Source organism: Polypterus senegalus, chromosome 7, assembly GCF_016835505.1.
Source record: "Polypterus senegalus isolate Bchr_013 chromosome 7, ASM1683550v1, whole genome shotgun sequence".
Taxonomy (NCBI): Eukaryota; Metazoa; Chordata; class Cladistia; order Polypteriformes; family Polypteridae; genus Polypterus; species Polypterus senegalus.
This window is the reverse complement of record NC_053160.1, coordinates 88,936,227-88,952,955: the sequence shown is the minus strand read 5'-3', so window position 1 is coordinate 88,952,955 and position 16,729 is coordinate 88,936,227. Positions and strand designations below refer to the sequence as shown.

General features: G+C 40.1%; 1 protein-coding gene across 3 annotated transcripts in view; it reads left to right on the top strand.

Annotated features, from left to right (window-relative positions):
• The window catches only part of LOC120532700 (thioredoxin-related transmembrane protein 1-like), a 33,176-nt gene extending 23,904 nt beyond the window's left edge, over positions 1-9,272 (top strand). For 2 of the 3 annotated variants that reach the window (XM_039758992.1, XM_039758994.1), the window contains exons 5-8: positions 64-109; positions 795-896; positions 8,652-8,751; positions 8,889-9,272. In XM_039758992.1, the coding sequence (XP_039614926.1) occupies positions 64-109; positions 795-896; positions 8,652-8,751; positions 8,889-8,932 (292 nt within the window). In that variant the 3' untranslated portion in view covers positions 8,933-9,272. The remainder of the gene's footprint in view (positions 1-63; positions 110-794; positions 897-8,651; positions 8,752-8,888) is intronic. The other variant, XM_039758993.1, reaches the window with a different exon arrangement.
• The last annotated feature ends 7,457 nt before the right edge of the window (positions 9,273-16,729 follow it).

Here is a 16,729-nt window from a genome sequence, read left to right as displayed (position 1 = left end):
ATATTTACAAAGTATTGCAAAGTTAAATTGTTCAATTACTAAATTTTACTGGTCATCTTGCAGAATGGATTATCTGTCACTCCTTGTCAGGTTCTCAAAGTCTGTTAGGGTAAGTCTTGTATTCTTCATTTTTTCATAGCGGGCACTTTGTTCAGAAGTGACATTTTAATAGCTGACCTAACAAAGTTCATTACTGTTGACAGAACTCTGTAAACTCATGGAGCCAGCATCTTGGGGTCAAATTCTGTGCCTGAATTGTCTGTGTAGATGTTAGATGTTCTCCTGGTGTCTGTGTTTTTTCTTTCCAGCACCCCAAAGATGTTTAAGTTGATTGGCTATTTCAAATTTGCTCCTGCAGTGGTCTAACAACCTAGGTTTCCTACTTTGTGCCTAGTGCTGCCAGGATAGGCTTTGGTCCCACCATAACCCTGAATTGGATTAATTAGATCAGAGAATGAGGATGTTAAAGAAAAAGGAATTTTTACAGTCCCAAAGATACACACACAACATTTCTTGACCAAGAAAAAAAGTGGGTGTACAATCTGAACATGAGATGTTTATCTTGACCATTTCTAGAAAATCCACAGATCACAGATACAATAATTGTATATTTTCACACTCTGAATTCAAGGATGAATAAACCTTGATCCTCCAACGCCTATACACTTAGGTTATGTGATTTAGAAAGTGGAGGGATGAAGTAGTTGTAAGAAACATTAAAACTATTTTTTTCATTCTTTGAATTAATTTGGTATTTAAACTGAGGCTCATTTCTGATTGCTTTCTTTTCATAGGAATTGCGCAATTACTTGGATGTAGAATACAAGATACCAGTTTGGGTGTTCTTTTGCTTCCAGATGGTGGTCTTAAGCTTTATAGGAATGATGCTTGGATTGGTGAGTTTGTGCGTGGGTAGAATTCTCCAATAAAAGTTGTCAAGAAGCAAGATCATTTAATGTCATTTGAACCCATACCTCCTGTACGTTTCCTTGACACTAGATATGGAAACACTTGAACATTTCATTTTAACCACCTCTAGATCAGTTCCCTGTATCTAACTGAGACATTGTTTGCTTTCTGTCTTTAGTTTTTCAAATCAATCCCCCTTCCACTAAATTAGGATTATTGGTTGTGTTTACACTGCAGCACTGATTTCAAATCGGAAATGGGCTAAAAATCTGAACCAGTGTTTATATTCTATAATACAGTACGGTGTTGTACTCTACACAGTACAAATTGATTTTGCAGGTGATCCAGATCTAAGTGTGTACAGATACACATCTAGAAAATGCCTCAGATATGGAAAATAGGTTAAAAGAAATGTTAGACACCTGAAACCTAATAGACCACCATGAACACCATCAGTATGCTGGGTGGTGTACTATTTAACATAATTTTCGTCAGCTTGTGATGGTAAGGAAAAGAAATAGAAAATGAAAAGTAGACTGTTCCGTTGGGCACAGTTTTTGTTGCTTTCTCTGAACAAAAAACCAGTGGTGACGGGAGTGGTGAGGGTCAGATTTGGAGACGTTTGCAAAACAGTGAACGTACATAAGACCAAAAGAAATTTGTCAAATGAGAGAACACCATTCAGTCCATAGGCTCGTTTGTTTAGCTTATAGCTGAGGTGTCCTCACGTTTCATCCAGATTTGTCTTTAAGGTTGTCAGGGATTCCCAGAACTCTTTGTGTAAAGAAGTGCATACTGAATTCAGTCTTAAGTGTACCTTTCCTTAGTTTCTAGTAGTGTCCTTGAGTATGTGATTCAACCTTAAGCTGAAGTAATTTTTCTGGATCTGCTTGTATTAATGCCTTTGGGGTTTTTGAAGACCTGGATTAAGTCTAAACTAAATAGACTTAATTCTCTGAATCTGTTACAGTACACCATGTCATTGGGTCCTGTAATACATGTGGTTGTATTCCTCTGTACAACTAGTGATGCTATGTCTTTTTTTTAATTATTTTTGTGGCGAGGCAACTAGAACTGCACACAATATTCCAGGTGCAGTCTCACTTGTGCATTATACAGTATAGTCTGAGTATAATGTCTCTTGATTTATATTCAACAGTTTTTACAATATAACTAACATTTAATTTGATTTTTTTTAATTGGTTCTGTGCATGCCTTAGATGGTGAAAATGAACACCTTGGTCTTTTCCAGAGGTTGCTTCCTGTAGGACATTGCCTTCCATCTTGTATTTACTATTTATGTTCCTGTTGCCTACACGCAGCACTTTAGTTTGAAGCTTTTACATTGTTGTTGGAGGATGGTCCATTAATTATGTCAATGCTTGTCCACAAGATTCTCAAACAAGTTAGACAATTTATGCATGGTGTGTCATTCAGGTTCATCCAGCAACTTACTGATATAAAAGTTGGAGCATTTCACATTTTTTCAACTATTTAAGAGGCACATATTATATTTTTGTCTTCCAAATAACTTTGTAACATTAAGTCATTTAAAAATAATAGTGTTGATTGACCACAATTGATAAATAACAATTTCTGTGGACTTTAACCATTCTTCACTTTCGTCCACCGTCACCAGTTTTTATTAGTTTGTGGACTGGAAACCAAGAGAAAACCATACCCTGCACTTGTTATATTCCAATGTTAAAAAGGCATATAACTATGTTGCTTTGTCACCTTTAGGTCAATAGGACCATAATTTGGTACAGCACATACTTGCATATAAACTATTGTCCATAGGTTGCCAGCCACCAGCAGGACTGTGCAGGAATAGAAAACGGTGACTCTGAAGGATGCCTTTGTGAACAATGACTGGGATATACTTTGTGAGTTGCATGGCCTGGACATTGAGGAACTGAGACACCATATCACAGATTACATCAGGTTTTGTGTAGATAACACAGTCCCCAGAGAGCTAGTGTGATGTTTTCCCAACAACAAGCCATGGATTACAAAAGACTTGAAAGCCCTACTGAATTTGAAGAAGAGAGCCTTCTCCTGCAATAACATCATTCCTGTTGTCTCCAGCCAAACTTCACTGCCTGAACTGTGTGTCTCTGCTGAGGTGAGGAGGGAGCTGAGATAACTGCATAAACGCTTCAGGGCTCAATGGAATCAGCCTCAAGGTGCTGAAAACATCAGCCAGCCAGCTCTGTGGGGTCCTTCAGCACCTTTCCTTGAATTTTCTGAAGGTTTTCCAGCTGTGGAAAACGTCCTGTGTGGTCCCAGTGCCAAAGAAGGGGCATTGCAGTGATCCCAAGGACTTCAGTCCAAATTCTGTTACTTCATACATCATGAAGACCTTTGAGAGGCTGGTTCTAAAACAGCTTTGACCCCTGGTTTCAGAATATCTGAATCCTCTGCAGTTTAGTCTATCAGGCACATATAGGTGTGGCATGTACAACAGACAGTTGTTTGTGAATCTGAGGAACTGTGTGTCAGAAATAATGGTGTGTAATACTGGAGCACCTCAGGAAAATGTCCAGGATCCCTTCTTGTTCACCCTCTTCACAATAAATTTGCAGTACAATACCAGTACTTGCTATCTACAGACATTTTCAGATGATTCATCCATCAGGAAGGTTTTGGAGTACTTCGTTGTGTGGTGGAGATACAACATTCCGCAACTGAACATTAACAAGACAAAAGAGCTGGTGGTAGACTTTCAACATGATAAGAAGCCTTAGAGACTAGTCACTATTCAGGGGGAAGATGTGGAACTGGTGCAGAGCTACAACTACCTGGAGTTTTATATGCACAATAAACTAGACTGGTCTGACAACACAGTGGCACTGTACAAGAAGGGCCAGAGCAGACTGTTTTTCCTGCTTCTCCTGGGGAAGCAGCTTGAGTTCAGAAGACACATAATCCCTCAGCAAGCTTATCAGGAAGGACTGTTCCATCACAGGATGAACTCTAAACACATTAGAAGTTGTGAAAAGAGGATGACTGCAAAATTGGATACTATCATGAAAACTTTTAGCCACCGGCTCATTCCACCACAGTGTGCTGAGAAGTGTCTCTGGGGGTCTTTTCTGCCCACTGCTATCAGGCAATTCGATGCTTCCACCCAATGTACTCATTAAGTTTATTTTTTTAATTTATTATGTATTTCAATTGATTGGCCGTATTATTTATCCTGTGAATCTGTATCCCTGTTTATGTTTCTACTGCTGTATACATCAGAATTTCCCCATGGGATTAATAAATCTAATTTAATGTACATGTGTTAGTAGACTACATTATATACATGCGTTTTAACAACACTTTCACTTTAGAGTTGAAATAGAGTGTAAATAGGCTTATAGTAGCTCAATAGCTTTCATATACAGTAGACAGCAATTCAAGTGATGTGAAAATGGCACTGATGGCTATATATAAGTGGAGGTTCTGTGATTAACTTGTTCAGTTTTCTTAAACATAACATTTTGGAAAGTACAGTGGAACCTCGGGTCACGAACGTCTCGGAACACTACAAATCGGGTTACGACTAAAAAGTTTGCCAAACTTGCATCTGTTCACGACCACAAACTCGGGTGACGAACAAGCCAGTTTCCCTTCCGGTTCGTACACGCCGATGATTTCTGCATGTGTTCAGTCTCCCCATGTGTATTCGCTGTGAACTCTTTCAGCTCTATTTCGTTTCCCTTCAGGTTCTTACGCACCGGTAATTTCCGCACATGTTTAGTCTCTCCCTGTACAGTACATTGTTCTCGGTCAGACGTGCATCGCGCAGAGGGGTAATCTCCTCTCCACCCAGTTCCTCCTCACTTCCTTCACGCCAGAACTCGACTTAGTTTTCTTGGTTGTTTATGGTTAGTGTTTGTATAAATTAAGGATTTTTCAAATGTTCATTTTTTTTCCCTGTGCTTAAAACTCATTAAAAAAAAGTGTTCACAGCGAGCAGTTCTTAAGGCTATAGCATGAACTCTTGCAATGTTAGTTTTCTCTGTTCAAGGTTTTCTCAGTGTTATTCAATGTTTTTACATTCAATTTACTATTACACTGTGCATTCTATGGTATAATTAACTATTTTTGTGCTTAAAAATCTAAAAAAAATATATTTACATACAGCTCATACAGTCCGGAACGGATTAATTGTATTTACATACAATCCTATGGGGGAAATTACTTCGGGTCATGACCAAATCGGGTTGTGACCATAGTTTTGGAACAAATTACAGTTGTGACCCGAGGTTCCACTGTATACAGTTTTGTCTTGGTAGAGCTCTATATTACTCTACTTTCCCATTTTGTATTCTTTAATTTATAGCCTTTGTCAGAATGCCTTAAATCCCATAGACTTACCACTGTTTATAAGGTATTGTACTTTATAACTTCTCCCCACCTTCCCTTCTACATCTGTAACCTCAGGCAATTACATACAGTAAAAGACAAGCAGAAGTTAGGTTACAACTTTAAATAATATATTATTGATAATATTCATAAAATGATAACAATAAGCAAAGTACATTTGAATATTGGCAAACATACAACCTGATAAATGCTGATTTGCAATTTCAGGCAGCACACAGACTTGCAGTTACTTTAAATGTCTCTAGTTAAGTCATAATTTTATGGCTTTCTTAAGGACAGGCTGTATGCCTGTCTCAATATGGTTGCTGAGCTGTGCTTCTTAGTGTGGTCTTCATTTCTGTTCATGGTGTGTAAGATGCTCCATCATGATGGTGAGGGGGGTGGGGAGGGTAAAGCAACCAAAGTTTTACATTTTTTTGTCTAAATCCTTACACCAATAGAGAGTCATGATACAGAATAGCCTCTGATTCAAACCAATCCCAAACAGCCATACTTCAGACCACTAGGGGCACACAATATCTTTCACACCTGCCCCCAAAACCATTTGTTGAGCTGATGCTTGCCAGGTAATTTGGCTTTCGTGTGGGGGTTGATTGACAGAGCTCTGCAGAGAATCATTTTCCAACCTGGTTTTAGGCACTTCCCCAGACCCTGTAATAAAATTATAAAAACTCAGTCCTAAAGGGGGTGCAGGTTCTTGCACATCAAACCATTGCTGTTCTTATCAATGATATAACACTAATGTCTAAGTTACAAATAAAGACATACAAAATATTTATCAACATAGGAAACTTTCACACCACAACATATACCTAATAAAAGTAGTATCCAGTTATTAGCAACTGAAAAATATCTATTGCTATAAAATGACCAATAATAACTACATGAAGTACGTATCAATATTACCCTATCAAAGGAAAAAAGAAAGTGAAAGAAGTTTCCCATCTATTCATTAATATAAGTTTAAAAAAAATGACACAAATAATTAAGAACCTGGAAGACAAGCTGATTTTTTTGTATAACAGGAGTACAATGGTACACAATGGACAAGAAGAAGATCAGGGGCTTGCCACAATTGTTTGTGTATATCTGGGACTGAAAAGACCAGGGGCTTCGGCCACTGAAGCCTACGACCTCCCAATGTAATTTTAAACCCATCCTATGTTTATATCGGCCAGAGTTGCTGCACCTTACCTGTGTAATTAATTAGTTCAAACACCATTTAACTGCAGGTTGATAACACTGGTTCTTTATAATAATAATCTGCAGATAATATTGTTCAGTCAATTCAGTCTTCTATATGTTTACATGATTGCTTTCACCTTTAATGTATTTGCACAAAAGTGACTTTTTTGTACTCTAATGGCTAACTTAACCTAAAGCAGCAGGAGAAGGGCACTGCAGTGTGCACTTGCTGTGTGAGCTGTTTCTGCTTAAAGCCTTCCTGGTTTCTGACTTACTTGCATTGGGCATTCTAGCGGCTGTCAAATGAGTAAAAGAGGAAAAAATGACAAATATTGAAGTTCATACTATCACTCTTAAGGTAAAATTGAAAGAGCAAACTAATTTGTATTTGAAGTTGCACAGACTATTTCTCCATTTTAAGATGGCCAAGTTCACAAATTCAAGGGAAACTTTGAAATTTTAAAACTTCCCATCTCGCAATCTGTTAGAGATCTATGAACAAAAATTAAAACAGTTTCGACAATCAACAAAGCCCCAAGTTGTTTCAAACAGACAGACAGACAGATGGGGGCTTTCACATATGTGAACACACGTAAAACATGCCCATTTGAGGTGTTCATTTCCATCAGAAAGCAAATTAGCAGTTGGGGCTGCATTGGATGGCTACAGTCGTCTTAAATGTTCAAAAATTCTTAACCTTGCTATCTTTCCCTTGCTATGCACAGCTGGTACTGTAATCTTGATTTTCAACACAGATATGACAGACGATCACACAAATACAGAAGTAAAATTTAAAGGGGAGTGTAAATGTCCAGGCAGCTCCATTTTAAATGCAGGTAACATTAAATTGTGTATGTCTATTCCATCTTTAGCACCATATTTCAGAATGTGGTTTAATCAAATCTGAAAAGTTGATTCCATTTTTATTTTTTGCTTCAAATGTGGTTTAGCAACGTGTACAGAAGTGGGAGAGAGAGAGAAAGAGAGAGAGAGAGAGCTGTTGCACTGGAAGAGCCACATAACTGGCTATGTGGCTATATTTGTTGCTGCCTGAGGGAGATTTCCTTTAGTGCAGCAGTAGAACTGACAGCTGGTAATCGCACTCTCATGATTTATATCTCATTTCAGGGTGGATGGCTTGAAAGAGAAAGTATGAGCATCAATGCTGTGTGATTCCTAGCTGACGACATCACACGTATTTTAAAAAAATCTGCCACATATCAGTGAAAAAAGCTGGAATTTAGCTGCAGTGTGAACATAGCCATTATCTGCTCCCCAGACCCTACTTTAGTAAATCACCCATGAATTTTCACAGATTTACCTCCACTTGTGAAAGATTACTGGGATTTTTTTGTTAACCTTGACACAGCTTTAGAATTTATTTTTATCCAGTGAGTTTGTAACATTTCTGTGAGCTTCAGGTGGTGTGGCAGTACATTTTAATCCCCTGGCTCTGCTTCCAGTTGGACTCTAGGTAGCATGTGTGCACCTTCATTGTTTTGAGGCCCTTTTTATTTTGATAGATTCAACTCTGTCATAATGGGATAAGCTGCTCATTCATTTGATTCAACAAGAGTACCTATTGCATATTCGCTGCTAAACACTTTTCTACAGATAGCCCACAAAGGATGTGACACCTACGTGGAAATTTTGTACTATTTTAGGAGTGTCAGTCCACTATTTAGATATCAGAGTGGCCTCTCTTGTGGCACCACTACATTTTGTCAAGTCTCCACAGAATAGTAGGTCATTAATATTTGAAATGACTGGCTCATAACAATCATATTGTCTAACTTCACCCTGAGCTACTCTCATTCATTGCCTATAGCCGCATGACTGTTTAGATGGGTGTTGGTGCAGTTCCTGAGAAGTTGCCGATGGTGGCTCTGCCTCAAGAAGGTACAGGAATACTGCAAGCTTTAATACACCCATGAAGACGGTCATACTGCTGATGTTTGGTTCTTCTTTTCTTCTGGTACCATGTGACATCAGTTAGTTGAAAGCATGATGAGCTGACATTTAAATAATGGCCGCTTTTTAGATTTTACTGAAAATGTAAAAAAAGCACATGAAAGTAGAGCTCAGAAATTTCAGAATCACTTGCTGTAAGTAACAATAACAACAGTGCGACATGTACTGCATGTGGTCACACTCAGAAGTGTGCTTGGATTTTCACTCAGGTCGCAATGATTGTTGTGGACTGTGGATTCTACATAACTACATACATCATAGAAAAGAACTTGACTTCCTATACAGTAATGCCCCCAAGATACTGTGACGGTAAGACCTTTTTCTTTTCTCAAAATAAGAGCCTGTGTCAAATATCCCAAGTAAATGAATGGCCAGGGGAGCTAAGCACTTTTCTGTTTTTTGAGGTTGTGACTGATAATCACCAGTTCTCCTTTATGTTCTGACAGATGCTGAGCCTTCAGTAGATGTCACAAGAAGTATCAAGGACTAGAAAGTGCTGGAGCAGAAGAAGATAATGGAAGGCTTCTAAGGGGAAACATCACTGACAAATACAAAGTATTCTGGAGATCAGAATTTCACAAGCCATCAGAATGTGTCTTACTCTTTGAAGATTTGCAACAAATATGGGATTTCTGATTTTCTTTGCCATTCTGCTAAAGCAAACACAAAACTTCTGGGCAGAGATTCAAGTTATCTTGTTCAGTTCCTGCTGCTGCCTACTGGAAACAACCACAACTCTTAAGTTGCTTGTAAGAGTTTATTTTTTTTAAATGGAGAGAACAAGAACTTCGAGCTTGTAAGTAAAATCTGTACTGAATTCTCAAATCACATTTCCTTGCCAGTGTAATTCCTTTAAAATCTGAGGTCATGGTCCTTTCTTGAAAATGTGTGGCCTGTTTCCTACAACTGAAAGGTTTGGAGCAGCCACAAGTCGGGGTATAGGTGATCGCAGGACGAACCAAAAAATTGACAGCAGTTTCTGCAAACTTTATATAAGAGCGAAATCCTTGAATGAAGCTTTTGAATTGCCATCCTTGCCTATGGTCACAAGCTCCTGGTTGTTCCAAAAGAATGTAATGCCAAATACAAGAAACTGAAGTGAAGTTACAAGCCTTAGTTTGGATGATGAGGGGGGTAAGCAGTTTAATATGGGATCACCCCCAAGCTGCTTCCCCTGATTAACAGCATTGAGAGCAGCCATTTAAGATGATTTGGTGTGAAGTTACAGTAGGTGGCTTCCTAATTGCTATAGCCACAGGTCACTCTGACATCTTAGGTCTGGCCCTTGGTGGCATACTCTATAGTAGTTATGTCTCTCTGATGGCCGCCAACTTCTAGGAATTTCCAAAGAGAAGCTGGAAAATTTTCCAAGACTTGGTGGTCTGGATTGTCCAGCTCTACATGTTGTCCTCACTACCCTAGCAATGAATAGCAAGTTGAAACTGAAAGTGGCAAATACAATAAGTCACTCATACCAAAAATTGGAATATTTCATCTCTTACTTTGTTGGTAATTTCACACATAGTAAACAAAAACAACTAATAATAAAGACATTTGCTAATGAGCAGCCTAAAATAAGTCAAATATAAAAGAGAGATGCACAAATCTATCGACATTTCAGCAGATAAAGCCAGTCATTGCTAGAATATCGTGGACACAGCCAGCTGGTAGCTTGAATACGGCTTCTGAACACAACTCTGAATTAAAAAAAGAATTGCCTTAGTTAGGCCGTTAGTTGCCCCCTTGAGCCAACTCAGGTTCCTGCCAACCTAACTCCTTGTTCTCTCCTTTAACTTGTGTTGGCTTTTGTGTGGTTCTGTCCAGGTCGCCATTAGTAGATGTCATATGTGTGCTCATTACATTCTGCCCTATTTACTAATAAAACCAAATGTCATATTTCAATAATCTTAATAAGTGAAGTGAACCAGTAGTTGAATGAAAATGACTTGTCTCTGCATCTGGAAATAATTGTCGTATAATTGGGTGGAAATACTGCTAGTGACAAAGCAGTGCTGATGACCTCTTGAGTTGTTGACTTTGTATTTAATACTGGTGGAGCAGACCTCTCCCACATTTCAACAGAAGCTGTAAAGAGACAGTATGATGGTAGTTTTTTATTTTTTTGCTAAGTTGAACTATTGTAAAATTAAAAACACAGATTATGCACAGGGCTTAGGGTCTCAGTTGGTAAATACCTATTTCTAGCTGGGTAGATTTCAGTTAGGCTGGTGCAGGGTGATGTCCTTTGCAAACTGAAGTATTGAACAGGCTGTGGTCTAGGAAACAGATTTGAGTGAGTTTAATGCCCAAAACAAAAGTAGCTCTGAGAACAGATAGAAACAGGCGCTCGTGTGCACTACAACAGAAAAAAACAATCAATTGGCCTGAATTACCGCTATATATAGTCTATAAGTCGGGTCTTGAAACCCAAAAAATCAATCCTAAAATCAGACCCCGACTTATACACCCGTTCAAAAATGTTACACTTAATTATTAATTTTTTTTTTTACATCTTCTTGCCTCCTCCAGTCTCTCATCAGTTTCTCAGGTGTATCGAAGTTTGTTGCAGCAGCGCATTTGCCAATTTCTTTCGCTACTTCCAACGACTTTTAATTTAAAACCAGCTTTATATTTTCTTCTGATCCAACGTTCCATCGCAGATAAGGAATGCTCTTGCGATAAAGGTGTATGAAGGTGTGAGATACAAAAAAAAACAAACCAGTGTAAACGTTGCTTCGGAATAGTTTGGGTATTACTATGTGGTCACTCACATAGGCACAATAGGGAGAGAGGTTAGGAGCACATGCTGATACAGCGCATTGCCGCACTCGCATAGAAAAAAAGGCAGCATGCTCCGTAGTTACTCTGTCAGATGGGCGTTAGCATATCAGAATCCCTTGTACCAATAGCTTGAGTTTTCCACATTCGACTTATACGACCAACATTATAAAATACCAGAAATTGTACTCTAAAATCAAGTCTAACTTATCCATGGAAGAACGTATCCTTGAGTATATACAGTAAGCACTTTTAAAGGTTTGGTCAGGTTTTGAGCGATCTGCATGGATTGTTGTTGTGATCCAAAAAGCAATGCCACCTACCGGAGATGTCCACTTTAATACTTGCAGGACTAGCAGGAGCCTGGCTTCTGTCTCAATTGCCCTCACGGGGCAGCGCCTTGGCACTCTGAAGGAAACAAAAGGAGACAAGACCATTAGTGACAGCTCCCCCTCTTCCCAGTGGGGTATTGCATACAGCAGTTGAGAATGGAAGGTGGTCCTCTGATACACGTATGTGACACAGCCTAAGCCCCTTTGATTGTTACTTGCCGCCATTATTCAACAGGAAGCCTTTGACAATGCAGACCTAATGGACAGAGTCAGGTCGAGGTCATTCCATTTTGGATGGAGGATGGAACGAAAGGGGACATGTGACATCTCCCTTCCAATGCCCTTTATGTTTGTTTTGGGCCAGAAGGGTCAAGAAGTAAATGTAGGACAGCATGTTAGCACAATAGTTAGAGCTGCCATCCCATACTGTAGGTCTACTGGTCATGTGGAGTCCCAGAGCTATGCTGATAAGGAGTACTGGGGACTCAGGGATGTTCACTTCACCTAGAGGGCTACTCTTCATCTCTCCGGCATAACCCTATTCAAGAGAATAGTTATTTTTTGTAAGAAATTATGTTTTAAAGATCAATTTTTTTTTCTAAATGGGCATCTTTTAGCTTGCCTTTAAAGTGAAATCCAGCCAAGTGCAATTGTTCATTTTGGTTTCATAGTTGTTTTAGTTTTCCTCCTACAGTCCAAACTGCAGCTTAGGTAAATTTGCTTTGCTAAATGGGTGTTTGGGGGTTTGCGTGTTCACCTTGTGACGGACTGGCATCCCGTCCAGGAATTGTTCCTGCCTTGTACCTAATGCTTGCATACAGTCCAGGAGAGCTTTCACAGGTACCTGATGCCTCATGCAGTTATGTGCTGAAATCCAGTCTGAACTCCTACGTCTTACTATATATATAGTAGTGAAATGAATGCTGTGAGCGTGTGCCCAGTGATGGACCAGCAGCCCATCCAGCTTGGCCGTGGCCCTGCACCTAGTGCTTACTGGGATGCACTCCAAGTCCCCCAAACCTGAACTTCTAACAAAAAGCCCAAAGCCGGCAGAACTTGCCAGGAGTCTTGTCCAGTTTTTTTGGCTTGAAATTTTTTTAGTTCATGTCTGAGTGCTTTGCACATCCTTGTAGTAGAAACAGAAAAGCACAAACTTGCATGGCAGGTTCATACACATAAGCACTTTTTTTTTTTTTTACGCAATACTACAGAAGTAGACATTTATACTTTTCTTTGAATTTCCCTGAAAGGCAGAATTTAGGAAACAGTCTGACTGAAGAAAATGGAAAGAAACGACTTTCCATTTTAAGATGGTTACATATGTGTAGAAGGGGCCCATTCCCCCCGATCCATAGGCACATGTAAAAAGGCTTTCAAGTCGTCCTTAATAAAAAAGGAAGCAGTCTTCAGTGTATCGTGTGCTTTCTGGCATAAGAAGCAGAGCGCAGCTATCCAAACAGCGCAGGAGGAAACCAGGACGCGGTGGCAGGAAATTGGCCAATTAACATACAGTGTGGTTAAAAAAGAAGAAACAAAAAGTTTCAGCATACTTTAATTGTGCAGAATAGCAAAAGCTCACTTAGAAAATATGATGAAAATGGACATTTAGTGCCGACCCTTATGTGTAAAAGTGGATACTTGGGTCACAACATAATCTTACTGAAGAAATGAGTGCAGTGAACATGTGCAAATGATTAGCTGATCATTGGGAAGCAGCTCAGCATGTGTAAAAAATCAGACGAGTTCCTCAGTACTTCAGGGTGATGTGCTGCAGTCAGATCAAAAGAAACCTGTGGCAATCTTAAGCAGCCTTTTCTTGTTCTCAGTAATGGCACGCCTTACGGTGCCATTTCCCAACACGTCCATCATTTTAGAGCAAGAAAATTTGTAAATGGAGATGACTTGACAAAAGCCAGTTTACTGACGAGTGTCCACCCAAGCAAATTTTCTCCAGGATTTGATCTTCTAATATCTGCTAACAGCTGTCTAAAGTAAACCCAGAGATATTCAGGCCTCTCTTGCCTTAGCACTCAAGTTCATGCGTTACCTTGCCGCAAAACACTGAGGTGCAGGTTAACTGCAGTCTGCATCACACTTTGCTCCAGGATTTTCCTGTAGTTTGCTGTGTTCAAAGTACAAACGTTGGGTCTGATGGTCAAAAAGCTTAAACCATAGGAAGATCAGAGTCTCCAACGGCACCTTCTTTTACCTCAGAGATCTCGCGTACATGGTTTTCTTAACAGTTGCCTTTTCTTTGCCACTGACCCATAAAAACACCCGGGCAAAAATTGTTGTATGCCCAGTCTCTGCGATCTTCACCACTGTAGCTCATATCTTGTTCACAGTTGTGAAATCTCTTGATGGCCATCCACCATGCTGACATGATCACCCAGTCTTTTGAGAATGGCCTGCTCTAGGGAGATTTCCAGCTGTGCTAAATTCTTTGATTTTTATTGAATGTTTTAACTGGATTTCAAAGGATATTCAGTGACTTGTTTACCAGAAGGTGCTTGACGATTGAACTTTGCAACGTGACAACGACCCTGAACATACCAGTAAACCCACCAAGGAATGGAGGGCTCTAGAATGCCAGTCAAACCCAAATCCCACTGAGATGCTCTGGGTTGGGGTAATTTGAAATGCATGGCACCTTCAGGCATTACACAGCTGAAAGAATTCCACATGGAGGAGCGGAAAAAAAATTTATCCCAGTCGATGCCAGAGCCTACTAGAAAAAAAACCTCAAGTAGATGTTTCTCATAACTGTCTGTGTCAAAACCAGCAATTAGAGTTTTGGGCGCGCTTACTTCTATAGACAATGGCACATCTGCTAATTTTTGTTTAATAAATTATTGCAGTCATTTATTTTTTTCAGTTTCATCACTTTTATCTAAAGACACTGTTTAAATGAAAATCAAATCTTTATATGTCCACATATATTACAAAAGAATGGGGTGCACCTGCTTTATCTCATGACTAAATCCTAGGAGGTCAAATGGCTCAAAGAATAAAACCATTGGTCACATCTGTATGAAAATGTCATTACGTCTGATGCAAATGCACAGTAGTCCCTCTCTGGAGCTGAGAGCACAGTGTCCATCAGGTAATGGAGAGTCCATACTTTTGAGCTACGCCGTGTTGTGGAAGTGTTTATCACACACAATGTTCAACACAATACAGCTGTAAATAAGTACAGATAAGCAACTGGAAATTAACAACACCATGAGAGGCACAGTGAGACTTCTGAACTCTTTAGAGTCTCTCCCCTGTGAGACGACACAAAGCAATGTGACTGCCGCGTCTGTTGAGGGTTGCTTGTCCGTTGCCGATGCAACCGCAGATTCGCAGCACCACAGAAACAACAAGCTGACCACTACCATGCGCAAAGCACCAGTTGCCCAATGGGTGATGCAGGGAACATTATAACTGCCTACTGACCTGGGTCCGACCCTGCCTGCTTGCTGTATCTATGTTCAATACAGTGGTAGATCCTGCTACAATAAATAACCATGATGTTGTTTTGAGTTGGATAAAGCTGGTTTTGCTAAAGTACTGAGACTCAGCCTCGTCTTTGGGGTACAAGTCAACTCACGCATCACATGGTACTAGAAGTGGGTTCTTGCACTAACGGAACCCCAAGAGGCATGTAACATCCTGATACCAGTGGAGCAAAATAAAGGGCTCCTGCTGGCGCACCAATCTTCACTTTCCCCAAAGATGTGCCGTTGAAGATGTCTCTCTCAGAAGACTCAGAGTGCTGCCTGTTCTGCTTCGAACGTAAGTCAACATTGATGCGCTGGGACAGGAGAGCCTGGGTAGCAATTGTGGCCCCATTTTTAACTGGGGAAGCCCTACAAGTTATGCAAAACCTCCCTCCAGAAGATCCTGCTACAATAAATAACCTTGCTGTTCCTGTTTTGAGTTGAATAAAGCTGTTTTTTCTAAAGTACGTAGACTCAACCTGGTCATTAAGGTGCAAGACAGTGACTCGCGAGTCACAGCACAAACTGAAGAATCTGAATTTTCACAGACGGCAGGCAACTCCTTTTGTCCATGGTAGTTTCTATTTCAAAATGGGCAATCCAGCAGACTGAAGTGGAGAACGATGCATTGGTGTCCACCTACCTGGCTTGGCAGCTGCTTCCATCCTTACAAGTCAAAAGCGGGTGAAGGTGACACAGAATCTGCTCCAGTCTTGCGGTGGTTGAGAGGCCGTCAGAAGTTCCCCTCCTCTTAACGTTGTGTTTTGAGCAATACCAGGATGTTCCACTGTTCTCTTGGTTGTGTAGGCTTATGACCCCAGCAGAGCCAGTCAGGTCAGATTTATAAAATATTCTGATATCCTTTTGGTTGCAACATACTCCAAAAGCCATGGTTTGCAAACAGCTTTTAAAACATGAACGGGCTCTCATCACTGAAAGGTGTCAATTGGGGGGTAAAAAAAATATCCAAAGCATTAAACACTCCATGGAGCATGGTGAAGACAGTCATCAACAAGTGGAGAAAATATGGCTCAACAGTGACTCTACCAAGATCAGGACATCCCTCCAAGCTTGATGAGAAGACAAGGAGAAAACTGGTCAGGGAGGCCACCAAGAAGCCTACATTAAAGGAGCTGCAGGATTTCCTGGCAAGTACTGGTTGTTCCCTACCTATGTCAATAGTCAGTCAAATTCTTCATACATCTGGGTTGTAGTGTAGGGGTGAAAGACAAAAGCCTTTTCTCACAATGAAAAACATCCAAGCCCAGCTAAACTTTGCAAAAAGACATACCCAGTCTCCCATAACTATGTGGAAAAATGTATTATAGTCTAATGAGACCAAGGTTGAACTATTTGGCCACAACTCCAAAAGGTTTGTCTTGCACAAAAATAACGCAACACATCATCAAAAGAACACCATACCCACAGTGAAGCATGGCGGAGGCAGCATCATGCTTTGGGGCTGCTGTTCTTCAGCTGGAAATTGAGCTTTAGTGATGGTGGACAGAGTCATGAATAGCTCCAAGTATCAGTCTATTTTGGTGCAAAAACTTCAAACATCTGCTAGGAAGCTGAAGAACTTCACCTTTCAGCATTACAACACAGATCGCTGTGCACAGGAGATGCCTTCGTAATTTGACAGATCTGGCATTTTTTTGCAAGGAGGAGTTGGCAAAAATTGCCAATTCCAGATGT